The sequence below is a fragment of the Peromyscus californicus genome, unplaced genomic scaffold (assembly GCF_007827085.1).
Source record: "Peromyscus californicus insignis strain IS unplaced genomic scaffold, ASM782708v3 Scaffold_7__1_contigs__length_154581171, whole genome shotgun sequence".
Classification (NCBI taxonomy): domain Eukaryota; kingdom Metazoa; phylum Chordata; class Mammalia; order Rodentia; family Cricetidae; genus Peromyscus; species Peromyscus californicus.
Window position 1 is genome coordinate 64,011,351 of NW_026294595.1, and position 22,125 is coordinate 64,033,475.

General features: G+C 35.8%; 2 protein-coding genes across 2 annotated transcripts; one reads left to right on the plus strand and one right to left on the minus strand.

Moving 5' to 3' along the window:
- Positions 1–2,570: 2,570 nt before the first annotated feature.
- LOC128101858 (olfactory receptor 5D18-like) lies at positions 2,571–3,527 on the minus strand. Its single transcript, XM_052725279.1, has one exon. It carries the CDS (start codon positions 3,525–3,527, stop codon positions 2,571–2,573), a length of 957 nt encoding a protein of 318 aa, XP_052581239.1.
- Positions 3,528–12,583: 9,056 nt separating this feature from the next.
- On the plus strand, positions 12,584–13,546 carry LOC128100906 (olfactory receptor 5D18-like). The gene has a single exon (XM_052723646.1). It carries the CDS (start codon positions 12,584–12,586, stop codon positions 13,544–13,546), a length of 963 nt encoding a protein of 320 aa, XP_052579606.1.
- The last annotated feature ends 8,579 nt before the right edge of the window (positions 13,547–22,125 follow it).

A 22,125-nucleotide genomic window follows, 5' to 3' on the forward strand; every position in this document is an offset into this window, starting at 1 on the left:
TGTCTTTTTTGTGGCCATTCCATAGGCTATCTGTATATTTCATTCTAGTGTCTGTTTATGAGCATACAAAGTAGTTGGTTTTGTTATGTTATTTTTTCATAAATATGTTTTCTCTACTAATTTCATTCCTTTAACCTTCTTTTGTGTGCTATGGTCTACATACACTGGTTCCCTCCTTCTCTGCAATGCCCCTTCTTTTACGTTTATGTAGTATGTATTCTATTATCCTTGTTTGATTCTAGCCCTGCCTCCCTGCCTACTTAAGTAAGATTGCTTTATCCTATCATATTGCCTGTTTATAGAGTCATGAAATAGAAGCAAATATATATACACAAATATAAATACTGAAATCCAGGACTTACATATGAGAGAAAAAATCCAGTGTTTTCATTTATGAGTCTGATTTATTTTATTAACATGATCTTCAGTTCTATCCATCTTCCTACAAAGAATAGAATTCCATTCTTTATGAAAAATTAAATTTCATTCTCTGTATGTGCCACATGCCATGTATGTAGTCCTCAGTTGGTTGACATCTACGCTGACTTTTGCTTTTGACGAGAGCAGTGCATCAATAAACATTCATGTGCAAGTATCTCTATTGTAGGATCAAGTTCTTTGGATATTTGCCTAGGTATTGTGGGAGGCTGAGAAAAGTGGATACAGGGAAACTGTTGTCAGGATGTATTGTATGAGAGAAGAATCTATTTTCAATTTTTAAAAAAGTAAATTGAATCTATGGTGGTTAAGAATATTACTGGGAGGGGTTTCTTTTCCTCTTTTTTTTGTTATCTTTTTATTCTGATTGGATTACTTTTTGTTTCTTTTTTTCATCCTTCTGTTTTGAGTTTCTGGATTATTTATCTGGTTGGTGAGATAGTTAATACAAGATATTGATCTGCATCTCATGTTTACTGTGAACTCTCTATGTAGAGCAGGCTGTCCTCAAACATGTTCTGATCTCCCAGATATTTCCAAAGCAAATAAGAACACAGAAAAATTATATATAAGTATGAAAATGATACTGTGAAACTTATCTCTTTGGTGGTTTACTGAATTATTAGCAATTATAAGGCAGGAAGACAGCTTGATAGATTTTTTTGTATAAATAAAATATGACCATCTTTACTCCAAGTATGATAGAAATAAATCTATATTGTTTTTCATTTCATTTGCTGGAAAAGGTGAGTAAATACATATTCATCTAAGAGAAGGCACTAAGGGCAGACAAAAGTAATTACATCACTCAACTCATTTATTGAATTTATTGAGGTTATTTAGAGGACGTTGGTTGAGAAATGAACTCAAAGTCACCCATGTCACTGTAACGCTCTCTTGTACATGAAGAAGCATCACTGGAGTCTCTCTAGATACGGGGGTTTCAGATGGGATCAACAGTGTGTAAAATTCAGAGCCCACTTTGATTGTGAACCCGGAGTTCTTAAGAGTCAGGCACAGAAGAGAGAAGTAAAATGGTACAATGGAAGATGGGAATCTAGACATTTGCTCTCTGCATGAATTGTAGCAAGCTTGGTCAGTCAGAGGATCTCTTCTCTTAAGCAGTCAATTATTGCTGCTTGTATAATCTTGAGGAGACATCTTCTGAGTTCTGTTTCCTGCATCTTGTAACAATATCAGTATAAAATAAAAGGTGGACAGAACCACATAAAGCCTGATATGGGAAGTCAGATTTCTTTAATATAATAAATTAGTTTTAAATTTTGGTTGAGTCTCTCTTGATATCCATTAAAATATACTGAGAATATGTTATTTAAATAACTATAGTTGCTGAGTACATGCACACACATATACTTGCACAACAATAAGGTCATATTAGCTCTCAAAACAATTTTTGATTATTGATACAGTAACAATATTCTTATATGCCTGATTTTACACCTTTATTTTCTTCTGAGTAAAATTCATTCCTCAATGAAAGTTATATGCAAAAGATATATATTCTTTTTTATGAACTAAATTTGTAATAATACATATTTTTGTGAAAATATCCTCCTACCACCCTTTAATCAATTACAACATTTACTTCTTTAAAAATCTCTATCAAAGATATTATTTTCTGTATCATGCAATAGTCACATTCATCCTTTCCATACTATAGATGACTGCATTTTTGAAGGCAAGTACTATTTCTCATATTCACAATGATTTCCATTTTATGTGAGAATGAAAACATTCTGTTTTTTAAGATGCTCCTGTGTCCTAAACATCTGACAAGAATAGAAGATAGAATAATATTTATTAGATTATACAAGTATTTTTAGATAACAAACATATCATCATGTAATCTAAATGATTATATTTTAAACTATTTAACATGACCCATTTTGGAATGAAATGTTAAAATATCATTGACCTTTTTCAGAAGCTAAAAGAAGTAGATTTTGTTTTTCCAAACCAAACCCATTAATTTAGCCATGCATAATATTAACTCAATTAATTCTAAAAGTATGTTTAAGACTATGTATGATGACAGTTCATATATTCATGAAAGACCACAAAATAATGTGAAGTCCAATGAGAAATTATTTGACTCCAAGTGTCTGAACATTTTAATTGTGTCTATCATTCTTAACATGTGGTATCATGGTCATTATTTTGGTGACTGTGTCTTGGACATCCTTATTTCTAAGACTGTAGATCAAGGGATTCAGCATGGGGATCACCACTGTATAAAACACAGAGCCCACTTTGACTGTGAGCCTGGTGTTATTAGAGTTGGGCACACAAAAAAGAAATAAAATGGTGCCATGGAAGATGGTGATGGCTGTCAGGTGGGATGCACAGGTGGAGAAAGCCTTCCGGCGCCCACTGGCTGAATGCATCTTGAGGACAGTAACAACAATGAATAGGTAAGACAACAGGATGAGCAGGAGTGTGCTGACAGCATTAAAAGTGGCAAAAATGAACAACAGTAATTGATTGATGTGAGTATCAGAGGAAGAAAGGGCTAGCAGTGAAGAGAATTCACAGAAGAAATGATCAATTCTATTGACACCATAAAAAGATAATTGCCCAATAGAACCCGTCAGTGTCAAGGAACATGTGAGACCCCATGCATAGGATCCCCCCACCAGTGTGACACAGAGTTTCTGGGACATAACTACAGTGTAAAGCAGGGGGTTGCAGATGGCCACAAACCGGTCATAGGCCATAACCACTAATAAAAAGGCTTCAGTTACCACAAAGATACAAAATAAGAAGTATTGTACTATGCATTCTATAAATGAAATGGTTCTGTCTCTTGCAACAAGGTCCACCAGCATCTTGGGAGCAATGATGGAAGAATAGCAGAAATCCACAAAGGAGAGGTGACTGAGGAAGAAGTACATAGGGGTGTGCAGTTTGGGGTTGATTCTGATGATGAGGATCATGCCGATATTGCCTACCACAGTGATGCTGTAGATGGTGAGAAACACCAAGAAGAGAGGGACTTTCAGTTCTGGGTAATCTGAGAAGCCCAAGAGGGTGAACATGGCCCCACTATTGTTTCTTTCTGATATCAACATCATTGGTTTGTAAGAGTCTGTTCAGTCCTGAAAATGAGAAAAAATAATAGAAAGAGGTTATCTGTGAAACACTTACTCAACTATAAACCATGGTGAGTGAGGCAAAGCGTACATTTCATCATCTGTGTACCTGCCGTCTTAGATAGACTACTGGAATTTTTAAAGAAGGACCAGGGCAAAAACTAATGGAAATACCACATTTACAGTTTCTTCTTAAAGACATATTGAGTTAAAATGCAAACTCTTGACTTTTTATATTTCTGATTATATAATGAGATTGTAGTATACTTATTTTAAATTAGTTAATTTTTCTTCACAGAATACTGCAAGTTCCTAAGTGATAGGACTGATGTTAATATAATGATATGTTATCTTAAACTGATACTCAGTATTACAGAAAATTTTGAACTATGTTTTCATTATACCTTTACACAGTCCTAATAATTCGTGTTGTGCTTCTTTGTTTTTATATTGTTTTACTTTTTTCCTTACTCTGTGACCTGGTACATTTTAAAACCAGACGCAAGACAATTATTTTTTTCTGTTAATATGCCTGGCAATTCAGACAATTCTATTTATTAATCATTCCACATTGACAGAATAATAAAAAACATAGCAAAAGAAGTTGTATTTTACTTCTTTATAGTATTTGTTAGGATTCAAGGCAGAGAAATGTGACATTCTCACTAGCATACAGATAGAGCTCCACCTCCATACTCATATCTACACCTCTGATCCTCACACACCTAGCCACGTATACACTTCCTTAACATCAGACTGATTATGTTTTAGGCCCAGATGATGACATATTTCCTCTAAGTAATCATCTTGTTGAATATTGGTAAGTACTCTTGGGGTAAAACTGTGGAAAATGGAGCATTTATGCTGGAAATTAGATATTTTTTAACACCTTCACTAAGAAAAGGCACAAGAAAACTGAATGCAAGAGGATTTTCTCATCAAAGAGTAAGTTCTCATGAAGACTGACAGAAACTTCACATTTCTAAGCCAGTCTGTTTGTTTGCCTTTTTTCATTTTCTGATTCTCCATTCAAGACACTTAATATAGTCATTTTGTCCCTCAATTATCTGAGAAGAATGAAATAAAACACAGACTAACTAACTAAATAACTAACTAAGTAACTAACTAACTAACTAATATTACATTCTATAGGGATTTTCTGTAAATACAAATTTGTAATTAATATCAAAAATACTGCATTATATTATTTCCTTGGAGGTCAAGTACCAAATACTTCCTTACCTAGAATATGTATCTCTGTGTCTTCTGGTAATAATCTCTTTGTTATACAGACCATGGTATCAGATAATCTGTTGGTAATGATGTCAAAATACTTACAAAAGTAATTCACTCATGTGTCCTCTGTGCTCTTATATTCACGAAATTGAGATACGACATGCAACCTCTTAAGACATTCTGTTATTAAGCAAGGGACTCTAGCTGTCACGTGTACTTATTCATAATGTTTCATTTTGCAAATTATTGCAGTTCCTGTAAGCATGATTTGCACAGAGTACAGTGGATCCAGGAGAACAGTTCTGTTATTACCTTGCACATAAATCTTCTTTATTATCTTTTCCCATGTTATTTGCTTGTTTCTTTGCTCCCAGAGCTCATAACTCTAAAGGAAATTCGTATTTTTGATATTTTTCTCTAGCATAAACTGTTCCACTTCAATTTGTTTCTTTAATTAACATAAATGAATGATTTTCCTTGTGACATTTTCCATCACACTTTATTTGTGTGGCTCTTCCTCCTTTCTTCTTTTCATTACTCTGTCTGTCTTGATTGTACTATTCTAGCCCCCGTGTCCCTATCCAATTCCAAGCCACAAGTGTTTTACTACCCTCCCCACTCAACTTTTTTACAACCTCTTTTTTCGGTCTTGTGCTTCATTAAAAATAATTATATATCTCATCACCTCATTGATTCCACCCACTTACAGAACCTAGACGACTAACATTTCTCATATTTTCCATTCTTTTCTATCCCTGTACCCCATCTGTCCTTCTTTACCTGTGCTGAGGAGTTTGAATGAGCCCTTTAAAACATCTGCAGAAAGACTATCTCCACTTATTCATTATTGACACAAGCTCCAAAACCCAGGGAAGCAGCATGGGCTGGGTTCTTCCCTCCAAAATTGTCGTGCTGTCTGAAAAGAAAGGAAGGAAGGAAGAAAGAAAGAAAACAATATTTTCTTTCAGTCTTCAACCTGTAAAAAACTGTAGAATGTCTTTTGTTTGAGAGATTTACATTATTATATTAGAAGTTACAGCCTTAGGGGCACAAGCCTTTGGGACAATCTAGTCTCATTCTCTTGAGATCTTGAAATAGGCAGTGGAAATTAATCAAGTAATATGATGTAACTAGCAAATCACAGATTGTCATGTTTGATATCACAATTTATTTAACTTTTAAGGAAAACATGTACTAAATATTTAGTGTTTTGTTTTGCTTTGTTTAGTTTTTTGGTTTTTAAAATTTCTCTTATTCTACTAATATTGGAGTATATATTTTTCTTTACTCTTGATAGATTTATATTTATGTTTATAGTCATTTTGCCTTCATATATATCTGTGTATCGCGTGTCTACAGTACCCAAAGAGCCAGAAAATGGTGTCATATCCTCTAGTCAATGGGTAACAGATGCTTGTTAGCTACTCTTAATTGCAAAACCACCTCTTCATCTCCAGGTGTGTTTTATGTTTCAATTCTAATTCCTGAAGCTGTAGTTAACTATTGTTCATGTGATATCTTTTTGCCTCTGATATTGGCCTTCTTGTGACAAATGACCATCTTAGTACTATTGCAGTATCCCAAAATTAATGCTTGCAACCCTTACTTTTCAGATGCTTCAAGGATACCTTGTTTCCTTAATTTATTAGTTGGCTCCTTGATTGTTCAAGATTAAGTTATTTAGTTAACCATGTTTGCATATTTTCACCTACCCAAAGCAATCTTCAGATTCAATTCAATCCCCCCCCAAAATCTAACACAATTCTTTACAATTCTTGAAAGGACAATTCTCAGCTTCATATGGAAACACAAAAATCCCAGGAGATCTCATCATTCCTGATCTCAAGTTGTACTACAAAGTTATATTAATAAAAACAGCATGGTATTGGCATAAAAATAGACATGTTATTCAATGGAATCAAATTGAAGTCCCAGACATAAATCCACACACCTATGGACACTTATTTTTGTGAAAGAAGCCAGAAATATACACTGGAGACAAAGACAGCATCTCCAACAAATGGTGTTTGTCAAACTGGATGACTTCATATAGAAGAATCCAAATAGAGCCATACTTATCACCCTGCACAAAACTCAGCTCCAAATAGATCAAACACCTAAACATAGAACCAGATACATGGAACCTGATTGTAGCTGGAGTTTTCTCTCCAGGTCCCGCCAATCCCCAACAGTCTATTAGCCTACTTATAAAATAAGCATACAGATGCCTATATTATTTAAACTGCTTGGCCATTAGCTCAGGCCTATCATTGTCTAGCTCTTACTCTTATATTTAGCCCATTTCTATTAATCTATACTTTGCCACGTGGCTCATGGCTTACTGGTACCTTACATCTTCCTTGTCCTGATGGGGCTGAAGGCAGTCTCCCCCTTCCCTTCCTGTTCCCTCAATTCTCCTCTCTGTTAGTCCCACCTATACTTCCTGTCTGGCTACTGGCCAATCAGTGTTTTATTTATTAACACATTTGCCATACAGAACATCCCACAGCACCTGATAGAAGAGAAAGTGGGGAAAAGCCTTGAACTCATTGGCACGGGAGAAGATATTCTGAACAGAACACTGTTAATGCAGGCACTAAGATCAGTAACTAATAAACAGGGCTTCATGAAACTGAAAAGCTTCTATAAGGCTAAGGACACCATCATTAGGACAAAGAAGCAACCTACTGAGTGGGAAAAGATTTTATCAAGTCTACAGGTAATAGAAGACTAGTATCCAAAATATACAATGAACTCAAAAAAATGGGCAGCACAAAACCAAATAATCAATTAAAAAGTAGGGTAGAAATCTAAATAGAAATCTCAATAGAAGAAACTCAAATGGCTGAGAAACATTTAAAGAAATGTTCAACATTCTTAGTCATCGGAAATGCAAGTCAAAGTGCTTTGAGATTCCAACTTATGATTGTCAGAATAGCTAAGATCAATAACATAAGTGACAGCTCATGTTGATGAGGATAAGGAACAAGGGGAACATCCCTTCATTTCTGGTAGGAGTGAAAACTTGTATAGCCACTATGGAAATCAATATGGTAGTTCCTCAGAAAAATGGTAATCAATCTACTTCAAGATCCAGCTATATCACTCCTTAACATATACACAAAAAATACCAAGTTTGTTGCTGCTCTATTCATAATAGCCAGAAATTGGAAATGATGTAGGTGTCCATCAACAGAAGAATAGATAAATAAAAATAGTACATTTAGAATATGGAGTATTGCCCAACTGTTTAAAAAATGACATCATGAAATTTTCTCGCAAATGGATGGAACTAGAATAAAGAATTACCCCCGAGTGAGGTAACCCAGACCCAGTGAGATAAATATGATGTGTGTTCACTTACTTCTGGGTGTTAGCTATTAAGTAAGAGATAGCCAAGCTGTGATCCATACACCCAGAGAAGACAGGCATAGAGGAGGGGACTAAGGTAGATACAAGGCTCTCCCTGTGAGAGGATAATTAGGAGTGGGATGGAGCAGAGGGGGTAGGGTAAGGGGACAATAGAACAGCAGGCTCAGGTGGGAAGGGGGAGGGGAGATAGGATTGAGGAAGGGAACTGCAGGAGAGCTACCTAGAACTAAATGGCATTTGAGGGGAGGTATGGAAACCAAGTGTAGTCCAAAGTAACAATAAACTGACTCCTGAAGATATTCTGCTGTACTCATAGGTTTGTGCCTTATTCATCCATCATCAGAGAGGATTCCTCCTGTAGCAAATGGGAACACATACAGAGGCCCAGACGTTACACCCAGAAAGAGACCTTGGAACACACTATTCTAAAAGAGATATCTCTATTAGGTCCTTCTCCTCAGTCTCAGGGCACTCCATGGAAGAGGAGGCAGGAAGAGCAGGGGAGACAGAAGGAATGGAGGATGCCAGGAGAATGTGGCCTTCTAAACCAATTGAGCAAAGCTGATACGAACTCACGGAGACTGAAGCAGCAATCACAGGATCTGCACAGGTCTGCACTAGATCCCCTGCATATATAAAACAGCTTTTAGCTTAGTGTTTTTATAGTACTCCTGAATATGTGAATGAGTGGGTCTCTGATTCTTGTGTGTTTGCTTGAGGCCCTTTTCCTTCTGTTGGCCTGGCTTATCCAATGTCGACATGATTTTTTTTTTTAATCTTACTACATTTCATTTTGTTATGTTTTGTTGATATTTCTTAGAAGCCTGTTGTTTTCTAATTAGAGATAGGAAAGCAGTGAATCCAGATGGGAGAGATTAGGGAAGTACTGGGAGGAGTAGAGGGATGGGAGCTGTATTCAGATTATATTGTATGGGGAAAGAAACTATGCTTAATAAAAGGGACAAAAAGAAAAAAATGGAAAAGTGTAGAAGGGGAAGTAGTTGAAGTGATATACATGTTTGAAATATATTGTATGAAATCTTCAAATAACTAATCAAATGTTATCTAATAATAATTTTTTACTACTGTGTCTGTTATAAATCTATTTTGATATCTCTGTCTTTACCTATTTTATTCTTTGTATTTTTCTTATTCTTTGGAAAGGCTTGTGAAATATATTCTTTATATAGCATACTTTTCACTGAAAATGTGTAGTTTTGTCCTTGTCTTGGTTATTTGCAATCTGATGTTTCGTCTACACATTTTGGGTTTGCTTTGTTTTTCATATTCTAATTCCCTGAATCATATCGTTAAACAATTTACAATGTTAGTATTTCATGTAGAAATGCATCTGACAATCTTCCTTTTTACTGTTGTTTTTTGTGTCTTATATGTTGGTATGCTTTAATTTTATGTCCATGGATTTCCTGGGAGTATTTAATTAATGTTATAGTTGAATGCAGATCATTCATGACATTTTGTTCATTTCTATATATTTATAAAATTTCTGAAAAATATTTTACTAATTTCTTTTTTATATTATTGTGGCCCTAGGAGATCTATACTATGATTTGATTAGTATCTTGGGATTTAGATTTCATTTATGGTTGCCATATTTTCTGTCCCAAGCAATGTTCAAAGAACCCATGAACATAAGGAACATTCTCCTGTAGTCAGGTGACATCTGTGAACATCTGTAAACACAGGTTAGTTTGGAGTATTCTTCAACCTCAGAAAGTATTCAAATACTGTGGATATAAAACAAAAATAATATAGACATAATTGAAAATATGGATAAACTTCTATAATGAAGGAATGAAGAAAGACCATATAGTTAAAAAAAATTCTGTCTCTGTCCTACTCTATTTCTGTGTGTGTGCATGTGCACATGTGTGTAAAGGATACAGGATAACTTCAGAAATGTCCCTCAGATACCATCTACCTTTGAAAGATTAGAAAACCTTTGGTGGCTAGCAAGCAAGCCACAAAGATCTACATATGTCCATCTCCCCAGTGCAGTGGCTACAAGCTCATGTTATCATGTACAACTGTTGTAACTACAGTTATCGAATAAACCTCAAGTTTCTGGTTTCACTATTAACGTACTCTACAGACTGCTCTGTCTCCCTGTGCTCCATAAGGTGTCTATATAGCTACTATATACACAGAGACTGGAATTAATATTTGAAAAAAATCTGAATTCAGTTATGTATTATATTAGTCCATGATCTGTCAAAACGTGAAGCCCATGATGGATTTTTGAAAACATGTATATGCACACAATTGATTATTATTTATTTGTAAAATGTCTGTTGTTTTCAAATATATGGTTAGAATGGAAGACCTTTTGATGAAATCATCTGGGTACTGAAGGAAAAGGCTGTATGTAACTAGAGCTTGTGCAGGTTAAGGGGAGAAAGTTTGGAGAAAGGATGTTTGATGAACACAGGCTACATTTGGAATTGGATAGAAGATTTAACAGTAAATGATAACTATCAGACTAGGGTAATTATGGGAAGCATCAGCAAATAACTATAATTAGTAGCTCCTGCAAAGCATCTTGTATGTTGTCAGCATTAAAAAGATAATGTGTGCATTTTATACAAACCAGTTATTTTGCTCTTCATTGTATGCTGCATATGAGTACTGTGTGTCATATAATGCTGCAAGAAGCATGTAACTTATGTCTCATTAAATTATTGATGCTCTTAAAACTAGTACGTCAGGCAAAAGTAATTAATTTTAATTGCTTATGTTGTGGCCTCAAAAGATCAGCAATGTTCAGTCTCCAGAGTTTGTGTCTCCAAGGCTGGAACAATAAATACAAGAATGTGTATGTCGTCCCACTCACAGAGGTTCCCCCTTGATCTGCAAAAGGTTTGCTTTCAGGCTGCAAAAGAAAGGTAGATATTAGTTTCCATCAGGAAAATAACTCAATATGAATATAAGTCATTTTGATGTATGACATTATTGACCATGATGAAATATACCCATATTTTAATACAATCTCTGCATGTGAGAGATTCCCTTATATCTTAGCTTAATGTTTTATCTTGACAGCATATTCCAGTATATCTTAGTTTTAATTACATTGTTCTCATTACATCCGATAGTTTAAAGTCTCCATAGGGAAAAGCATGATTATTACTTTAAAACAATTATGTTAATATCTTGACAAGAAAGATAAATGGGGATATGGTGCTTGAGAAATGAATGAACAGCTTTGAATCAAAATACCAGGACACTAGATATAGGTATATGGATTTGTCTGTATTTTCAAATCACTGGACTTGTTCCTGAATAGAAACACCCATTCTGTGTTTGTTGGTGTATATGTTTGTGTGTGTGTGTGTGTGTGTGTGTGTGTGTGTGTGTGTGTGTGTGTGTATGTGTTTCAACTTTCAACCTGTCTCCTTGTCTATGTTTCTGTCACTTTCTGTCTTTGTCACTATTTCTGTCACTCTCATTCTAATGTAGATGTGCACATGTCTGTGGAGGCCACAGGATAACTTCAGAAATGTTCCTCAGCCACCATCTACCTTGATTTGGAAGATCAAAAAGGCTATGATGGCCTTCAAGCGAGCCATACAGAGCTACATAGGTCCATTTCCCCAGTGCAGTGGCTACAAGCTCATATTATCACATACAACTCTTTTAACTCCAACTATTGGAATAAACCTCAGGTCCCTGGTTTCACTACTCTACAGACTGCTCTGTCTCCCTGTGCTCCAAAAAGTAAAATTTCCTTATATTCTTCTGTTTCTATTCTTTAGGCAATATATGAAAAATAAGGAAGTTTTGTTGTATAAATTATTAAGGCTGGTTTTAGAAAGTAGTTTCCCAGGGTAAGATACACAATCTTTTTCAGATCCAATGTGGAATAACAAAGTATGTCCACAGTAATTTATACACACACACACACACACACACACACACACACACACACATATATATATATATATATATAAAATTTAAATGTATAATTATATGATATAAATTATGTTTAGACATTTGAGATTTTTGTTTTTGAATATGAGGTTTAAGAAAATATTGTATTATATAGGTTAATAATTTATGAATATACAATGAAAATAAGAGGCTACTCTATTAGGTATAAAATTAACTGGAGATGAAGATAATACAATTCCATGTTCTTGCAAGAATAAGCACTAAAAATCACATGCCAGCATACAATTTAACTCAATAATTGTATTTAAAAAGCTCTAAAAATGATTCTGAATTTCTAAAATGTGTGTCTTATAGTTTCTCTGGCAGACCAAAATTGATATGTTCAAAGAGGAATTTGATTTTTAATCCAGAAATTATAACATAGTGAGGCTGTATAGACAATAAAAATACTCCCAGCTCCCTCATTCTCTATTTTATTAAGTTTTAGGATAAACTCCATATTCTTGAGAAGAAAAACCATGTCGTTGACATATGGAAATAACAGTGAGCCCATGTTCACTCTCTTGGGCTTCTCAGATTACCCGGAACTGAAAGTCCCTCTCTTCTTGGTGTTTCTCTCCATCTACAGCATCACTGTGGTAGGTAACATTGGCATAATCCTCCTCATCAGAATTAACTCCAAGCTACACACCCCCATGTACTTCTTCCTTAGCCATCTTTCCTTTGTGGATTTCTGTTATTCCTCTGTCATAGCTCCTAAGATGCTGGTGAACCTTGTTGCAAGAGACAGAACCATTTCCTTTATAGAATGCATAGTACAATACTTTTTCTTTGCTATCTTTGTGGTAACTGAATCCATTCTATTAGTGGCTATGGCCTATGACCGGTTTGTGGCCATCTGCAGCCCACTGCTTTACACAGTAACCATGTCCCAGAAAGTCTGCATCAGTCTGGTGGTGGGATCGTATGCGTGGGGACTGACATGCTCCTTGACAATGACAGGTTCTGCTGTCCAGTTATCTTTCGTTGGTTTCAACGTGATTGATCATTTCTTCTGTGAGTTTGCTTCACTACTAGCCCTCTCCTGCTCCAACACTCATTTTAACCAAATACTTCTGTTCTCACTTTCCACTGTGAATGCCATCAGCACTCTTCTCATTATCCTCCTGTCATATATGTTCATCCTTGTCACCATACTCAAGATGCAATCATCCAGCGGGCGCCACAAAGCCTTCTCTACATGTGCCTCACACCTGGCTACCATCACCATCTTCTATGGCACTATCTTGTTTCTGTACTCTGTGCCCAACTCCAAGAATTCAAAGCTCACATTAAAAGTGGCCTCTTTGTTTTATACACTGGTGATTCCCATGGTCAACCCACTGATTTACAGTGTGAGGAATAAAGATGTGAAGGATACAATCAGAAAAATAATGGATATTAAATTTATAATTTTCCTCCATTCAGCTCGAGATCTTTAAGCGTGGCATTAGTAAAGGATTTTTAGAGAGTTTGAGAGTAATACCACACTAAAATTAATAATTATTATCTTCAACTGAACAGAAATGGAAATTGTTTTAAAGATAATTTCCTGTTCACTGTATTCACTTTTCAGAAATAAACCAGAGAATTCACTAGCCATTTATATTCCACCCCAATACTGAAGTAACATTATAATTTATAATCTCATTATAAAGATGAAAAGGAATACTTTATATTATGTAATGGAATTGCCTTATATCTGATACCTCAGAAAGCTGAGATTTTCATAGAGTATATGCGTGATGTAAAAGTAGATATATCCACTATGCTAAGGCAAAATCTAATGTTAGTGTTTGAAGCAAGAAGATGGCCAGTGTATAAGAATAAAAACAGAATGTACCCAAGCAATCTCGAAAGAAACGAAATCTCAAATTAATGATGGGACTTTTGAAGGTTTTTATTATTATAATTTTAAAAAGGAAAAAAAAAAAAACCCAAAAGGCTTTTGAGTTGATTCAGTGAGTAAAGTGTTTGCAATGTAAGCCTGACTACCTGAGTTTGATCTCTTGACCCAAAGGAAACACAGAAGAAAAAAATTGACTTCACTGAGCTGTCCTCTGACCTCCACCAGGAACCATGGCATGTATAAAACCATCCCCTGAACACAGCAGATGCACATAAGGACAACAAATAAAACATTTTAAAGGAGGTGGGGTTTTTATTGTTGATATTGTTAATTTTTTGTTTGTTTGTTTGTTTTAATTTGGCCATCATGAAAGGAGATTGTGGTATTTTTCAAAATCAATGATGTTAAGAATGTATTTTTTCAAGAGAAAGTAGCAAAAATATAAGCAAGAATGCAATGTTATGCCAGTCATTCAATAAACATTTTATTGTGCTAAAGTAGTACCACTTTCTGCATGTTTTGTGTATATGTGTTATGCACTATGTATAAATTAGTCTCTATGAGCAGGATGTGTAAAAGATTGTTTGCTTTCTAACACACTGATTTTAACAAGAAATGGGTTTGCAACTGTCAATTAGAACATGATAGCTCAGCATTAGTAACATATTTTTAAGCCATATACTTTCCCCTTCCCAAGACCCTTGTCACCAACAGTTCAGCAGAGTGTTTTTCCAAAACTCTTTTCTCTGAATTATTTTCTTATGATCCACTGAATTCAACCAGAGCTTCATGTTTGGCCGTGCATTTCTAAATATCACAGGAGAGCTGTGGGCACAAATTTGGGCACTCAAGTGATTATAAGGATTATCTCTTCTCTGCAATTCAACAATAACCAACAATTCAGAAAGGTAGGGTATGGTCCTGTGATTTATCCTCCTCAATGATCTACTAACAGGCACAACATCTACAGGTCCAAAGCAAGCAACCTTGACTGCTATAATATCATGCTTGCAATGATTTGTCATGTTCTGAATACAGCATCTTCCCAGCTCCTTTCCCTATGTTCTTGCTGTTACTTCACACACACACACACACACACACACACACACACACACACACACACACACACATACACACACACACACACATACACACACACACACGTTTAAGATAAATAATTAAAAAAAGCAAACTTATTTTAAAAATTAAAGAAGGTGTACAATACTCAGTTAAAGAGAATTGATTCCTTTTTACTGGCATACTGTAACTGCCTTTGACACAGAGCAGTATCAAGGATGAGAGTCTGTCACATGGTGAATGGCCAAGTTGTCTTCTTCATTCAGAGATGTACTGTAACTTCAAATTAATAAATTCCAGTTTGCATACAGTTAATTATTCTTAATACAAAAGGTTTCTTTGATTTAAACAGAAAAGTAAGAGGTTTTTTTTTTCTTTCTGAAGTCAACAAATTTTAGTTTTTCCAAGTAACTGCTGTGCCATGGTCTGTGCTTCTTGGGAGTTAATTCTTGCGTTTACCCACCCACCCCACAGTTCCCCAGAGTTTTCTTGAGTGTGAGCAGCAGGAAATATTAGATAGAAGAATTTAGATTGTGGAGATAAACAGATAGAAAATACAGGATAGCCTCAAGAGGGCCTAGAACCTATTCCATTGGGCCCTGACTGTCTCTGCCCCAGGGCATTTATAGAGATACCAAGGCAAAAGACCCCCCCCCCGCCAGCACAGCCAAGTGCAGACCATCTCAGACACCTGCACTCAGGCCAGTGGTCCAATCATCCTCTCTATGGGAACCTACTGAGTAAAGCCACGAGGAACCTGAAAACGGGCTCCCACAACTTCTGAATATAAATGTCCCTTACTAAAAAGCAAGCATTTTTCACAATTAGAGGGGTGGGGTCAAGTATGACATACCATCAGTTCTCAAACTAGGGAGAGACAATACCCAGAATACCTAAAATAGTAACATTCTCCTCTCCTTTGCAAAATGATCTTCTAAAAACAATTCATTTCCATAGCCCAAATAATCTCACTCATATATGTGACAGCTATTTTGTATTGTGAACTTGGTGGCATTGAGACAATACTAGATTTGTCTCTATCTTTGTGGATGTTTCCCCTAGAAAGAATTAACTAAGAGAGGAAGACCTGCCATCCCATAATCCAGGTTCCAGTGTGAAATCAAAGAGGGGATATAGAATGCCTGTTAGTGCAGAGTCTTCTGTTAATGCTTTCTGACCTCCAGGAAGCAAGGTGATCTCTCTCTCTCTCATCTTCGAAGATTGAATCTATGAGACATTTGCAAAAAAAAAAAAATTCTATTCTTGATTTGTTTTCCCATGTAGCTTCTCCCAGTGACAATAATAGGTCTATCAAACATAGTATCCATCAAACAAACTGTGTATTTGAGCTAAATAATCTGTGGTGTAGACATTGTATCAGTTACCCTCTTTATGAAGACAAGATGATTAAAGAAGTTTTTATTACTCTCTCTCTTTCTTTCTCTCTCTCTTTCTCTCTCTCTCTCTCTCTCTCTCTCTCTCTCTCTCTCTCTCTCTCTCTCTCTCTCTCTCTCTGTGTGTGTGTGTGTGTGTGTGTGTGTGTGTGTGTGTGTGTGTCTGCGCGCATGCGCGCCATGCGCTCAGGCATGTTTACCCTGGATCAAATGTTTCCTAATAATCACATTTCATGTGTTGTTGTGCTGTTCAATAATTATTAATGTATGTATTGATGAGCCCCTCTGGGATAAATATCATTTGATCACTGTATATAATCTTTATATATGACACTGATTCATATTTGCTATTTTACTTTGTCCTTTTTTTTTAGCTTTCTTTTGTGGGCAGATGCAGGATCTGTCTTGAAGAAGATTCCATATGCTGTTGAGAATGAAATAAAGTAGTTTTTATATATATTATAGCTTAATATTAAGCTAAAACAATGGAGTTTTGAAATATTACAGTATGTAGAAAATGATATTAAGAGAAATTGCATTTATTGATATGTCACAAACATGCCCTAAAAGTATACCATCACCACATGTCAATTAATACTCATACATATGTAAACTAAAAGATTATTGCATCAGAAAAATGTTCATTTAATTTATCTTCTTAACACCTCAAAAGAATGGAACAATGGATGGTCTCTGGAGTCTTGCCTCCAAGGTTGTACCTGTGTTGCATATATTGTTCCAAACTTAGAATGATTGTAGCTTTATTATATGACTCTTTGTCTGCTAATAAAGCTGATTATATCCTCTATGCAATCCAACAATAACCAACAGTTCAGCAAGGTATGGTATGGTCCTGTGATTCCCTCTGCATCAGTGGTCTTCTAACAGGCAAAGCAAGCAACCTTGGCTGGTGTAATATCATGCTTGCAAGTACTTGTCAGGTCTTATCTCACAGCCCCTTTCCCTATGTTCTTGCTCTTACACACACACACACACACACACACACACACACACACACACACACACATACACACACGTTTAAGATCAATACTTAACAACGCTAACTTTATTTAAAAACATAGAAGATCTACAATACCCACTTAAAGAGAATTGATTGATGCCTTTTGACTGGCATACTGTTACAGCCTTTGACACAGAGCAGTATCAAAGAGAGGAAGATGAATGTTAATTTGCAAGTCTGTTGGGAACATCTGGCTACAAATGTACCAAGGAGGCACTCCTTGAAGGAAAGGTAACCCAGATGAGAGTCTGTTACACGGTGCACCCAAATTGTCTTCTTCATTCAAAGGTGTACTTCACATTTAAATTAATAAACTCCAGTTTGCATACAGTTAATTATTCTTAATACAGAAGTTTCCTTTGCTTTAATCAGAAAACAAAAGTTTACTGAGTTCAACAAATTTTATTTTCAAAAACATTTCCTGCTTTCAAGTCAAAACATGAGAAATCAGGCTCTTAACAGTCTATGAACAGTGTATCCCTGTGGGGAATGACTTTATCACTGAGACATTTTTCAGTCTCTAATGACATAATTGGTTTTCAGCACAAGAAAGTGATGCTTGTATTTAATGGTGATGCTGGTAAACATCTCATAAGACCTTGGACCATTCCACATCAATCAAAATATCTTCTCTCTCTCTCTCTCTCTCTCTCTCTCTCTCTCTCTCTCTCTCTCTCTCTCTCTCTCTCTTCCTCCCTCCAAGGAGGTATTTTCTCCATGATTCATTGATTAAGTAATCTATACTTAGGTGGAGGAAGGATAAAAAAATCCAAAATTCGTCACAAAGTTATTCACTTTAGTCTTTCCAACTAACTGCTATGATGTAGTCTGGGCTTCTTGAGAGTTAATTCTTTCCATTTCCCATGAAAAATGTCCTTTAATATAAAAGAAGTGTAAACATCTGTGAAAACAGATGTGAGGGTGGTCTAAGTATGAAATTTCTTCAGTTCTCTAACTAAGGAGAAACAATACACAGAATATATAAAATAATAATACCTCTCTCTCCTTTGTCAGTTGATCTTCTAAAACCAATTCATTTCCATGTCCCAAATCATATCACTCATATGTGAATTCGGTGGCCTTGAGAAAATTCTAGGAGATTGGGTTCTATCTTTGTGAATGATTCCCCTAGGTAGAATTAACGAAGACAAGAAGATCTGCCATCCCACAGTCCAGGTCCTCATGTGAAATCAAAGAGCGGTTAGGGAAAGCTTGTGAGGGCAGAGCCTTCTGGTAATGCTTCCTGACCTACCAACCGCAAATTTTGAATCTGTGAGACAACTGCAAATTTTTCTTTACTTAATTTGTTTTCTCAGGTAGCTTCTCCCAGTGACAATAGGTCTGTCAAATAGAGTATCCATTAAACAAACTGTATATTTGAGCTAAGTATCTGTGGTATAGACATTGTGTCAATTGCTCTCATTGTGAAGATAAGATGATTGAAAAGTTTTCTGTGTGTGTGTGTGTGTGTGTGTGTGTGTGTGTGTGCGCGTGCACACACACACGCATGCATTTACCCTGGACCTAATGTTTCCTAATTTTCATGCTTCTTGTGTTGATGTACTGTACTGTAATTACTAATACGTGTATTGAGAAACTTCTTGGGGATAAACATCGTTTGATCACTGTATATAATCTTTGTATAGCATACGAATTCCTAATTGCTCTTTTATTTGTCTTTTTTTTTTTCTTTTTTTTGAGACAGGGTTTCTCTGTGTAGTTTTGGTGCCTTTCCTGGAGCTCACGCTGTAGCCCAGGCTGGCCTCGAACTCACAGAGATCCGCCTGGCTCTGCCTCCCGAGTGCTGGGATTAAAGGCGTGCGCCACCACTGCCCGGCTATTTGTCTTTTTTTTTAAATGAGCTTTCTTTTGTGGTCAGATATAGGAACTGTCTTGAAGAAGGTTTCATATGATGTTGAAAAGAAAATATATATATAATTTTAATATTAAGCTCAAACAGCTGGAGTTTTGAAATACTACAGTATGCAGGAAATTGTATTAAGTAAAGTAATCCTCACAACTAAAGAGGAATACTTGATATTCTCACCTATATTTAGAGGTCTATACATGGATCCTGTGGTGGAGTCCCCATAGTTAGAGGCTTAGAGAAGGGTAGGAAAGCAGGGGGTGAATGCAGTGCACGAACGCAGTTGGACAGCAGGACAAACACATTCTCTAGACCAGTTTAACTGTGGTTGATGAATGAGTGAAAATGTCATAGTTGGTAGTGAGGATTTTCAAACTACTGAGCAAAAGCAAATGCTAAGAGTCTGAGATAACACACAGGCCTGTTACCCAGATATAATCATTATATGTTGATTGTATTTATTGAAATGTCACAAATGCCCTGAAAGTATACCATGATTACATGCCCTGTGGGATTTCTTCCTGTACAGTGTGAATATGTGTTGCTCTGATTGGTTGATAAATAAAGCTGTTTGGCCAGTGGTGAGGCAGAATAACCTGAGGAGGTAGATTCGAACTAGAGAGAGAGGAGAAGAAAGGAGAGTGGGGAGATTCTGCGAGCCGCTGCCAGGAGAAGCAAGATATGAAAGTACTGGTAAGCCACGAAGCCAAGTAGCAACGCATAGATTAATAGAAATGGGCTGAGTTTAGTTGTAAGAGTTAGCTAGCAAGAAGCCTGAGCAAATAGGCCATATAATTTGCAATTAATATTAAGTCTCTGAATGATTATTGTATAAGCAGCTGCTGGACCCCTGGGTGAGACCGGAGAAACACAGGACCAGGGGGCAAGGTTGGACTGGAGAAACTTACAGCTACACTACATGTCAATTAAAACACACACACACACACACACACACACACACACACACACACACATATATATATATGTAACATAAAATAGTATAGCATAAGGGAAAAAAGATTATTTAATTGCTTTCTTTCACGTCTCAAGGGAATGGAGCAACCAATGGTCTATGCAGTATCATCTCCAAGGTTGTAACTATGTTACATATATTATTCCAAACTTGGAATGATTGTAGCTTTATGAGCAGATTGTTTCAGGAATGAATCTGGAATGATTGACCCTGATTTAATTATGAAACAAGATTAGAGGAAGGTAGCTTGCTTCTGAAAGCTTTGTGAAAATGATTCTAGAGCAGACTGCTGAAGTTCTTTGTGGGTGAGAGTATTCCTTTTTTTTTTTTTGACTATTCTATTACTTCTTTGAGAAATTCACGCAAAGAGTTTTGACATGTTTCATCTCTCTCTCAGCTGTTCCTTTTACCATCAGCTTTTTATACCTTTCTCATGTCTTCCCACACAACTTTGAGATTGGTTTTCCCCATCAGGACCTGTTTGTGTTGACCACTAGTCTTGAGAGTAGAGCAGCTCTGTTGTGTGGTAAAGTTAGCAGGAGTCACATTATTAAAACCAAACAAAAGAAAACAAAAGCTTGACTATCCCTCTCCTAGAAACTATCAAATATCAATTAGTCAGTTATGTGGTTATGGTGAACTTAAGTTTCTACCTTCCTCTGTCATGCTAGGATTTAGTCTCTTGGGAACTTGCACAGGTCTTGTGAATACTGTTGCAATGACAGGGAGTTCATATGTGCACTATCATGTTGTATCTGAAAAAGACTATTTCCTTGAAGTTCTCCACCCTTTTTGGCTCTTACAGTCTTTCACACCCCTCCTTTGAATAATTTCACCAATACCCTTCTTCCTCAAGAGTCCCCAAGCCTTGAGGTTAGGGGTATAATATAAATGTTCAATGTAGGCTTAGGACTCTACAGTTATTTGGTCTCTGCACAATGACCAATTGGTGGTCCCCCTGTTCCCTTCTACTGCAGGAAGTTTCTCTGATGAGATTAGAGATACTTTGATCTATGAATTTACTTTAAATATAAGTTCACATGTTTTAATGATGTAATCTAGAATATGTCTGTGATATTTTCACTGCCATTGGATTATTTTTATAAAATTTCTAATTTTCTCACATGCCTAAGATACCAAGAACAGAGATAACCTGGTTAGGAGATTGCCACAAAAGTTCCAGATTATTCCAGGTTAAATAAAGTATCAAGCCAGGAATGGCTATTTATCAGTCTCTTATTCTTTAGCACAGAAATAATCATAACAGGCAATGTATCTTAGTTTAGAGGATAGGAGTGATATGGATGATAATTGCATATACAGCAAATATTTTGAGAATCTGGATTCTTCATGTAGCTTTCTCTGGTTTCTAATTTCACTTATACAGTAAGTAGAATATAATCACGGCATAATTGTTGCACAATCATGTATAATTCCTGTAATTCATTTGGACAACATTCAATGATGTGTTATTAGAACCTATATGTTGAAGATCAACTATAAAAAAGATATTAAGGTTTATTTTGAGATCAGATTTCACTGTGAAAGACACAGTGTAAGTCACAATGAAACACAACTAGAAAATAGTGATATAAACGAAGTTTCAACTTTTATGACTATTATCATTTACCATTACTAATACATATATGATGTCCATTTTAATTAGTTTAGAAATCTGGTATGTTTTTGATATATTATATATCTGTCATAACTAATTTTTTGGTAATTTGTATGAAGCTTTATGGCAGGATGAAAGCATATATGCATTGCTAATTTAAAATAAACATAATTACTATAATTTAATTTAAAATATTTGTAAAGACTTAATTTTGTACCTGAG

Bases quoted from the DNA above. Each gene is read 5' to 3' on its own strand.
- LOC128101858 (XM_052725279.1), bottom strand. From the start codon at position 3,527: ATGTTGATATCAGAAAGAAACAATAGTGGGGCCATGTTCACCCTCTTG.
- LOC128100906 (XM_052723646.1), top strand. From the start codon at position 12,584: ATGTCGTTGACATATGGAAATAACAGTGAGCCCATGTTCACTCTCTTG.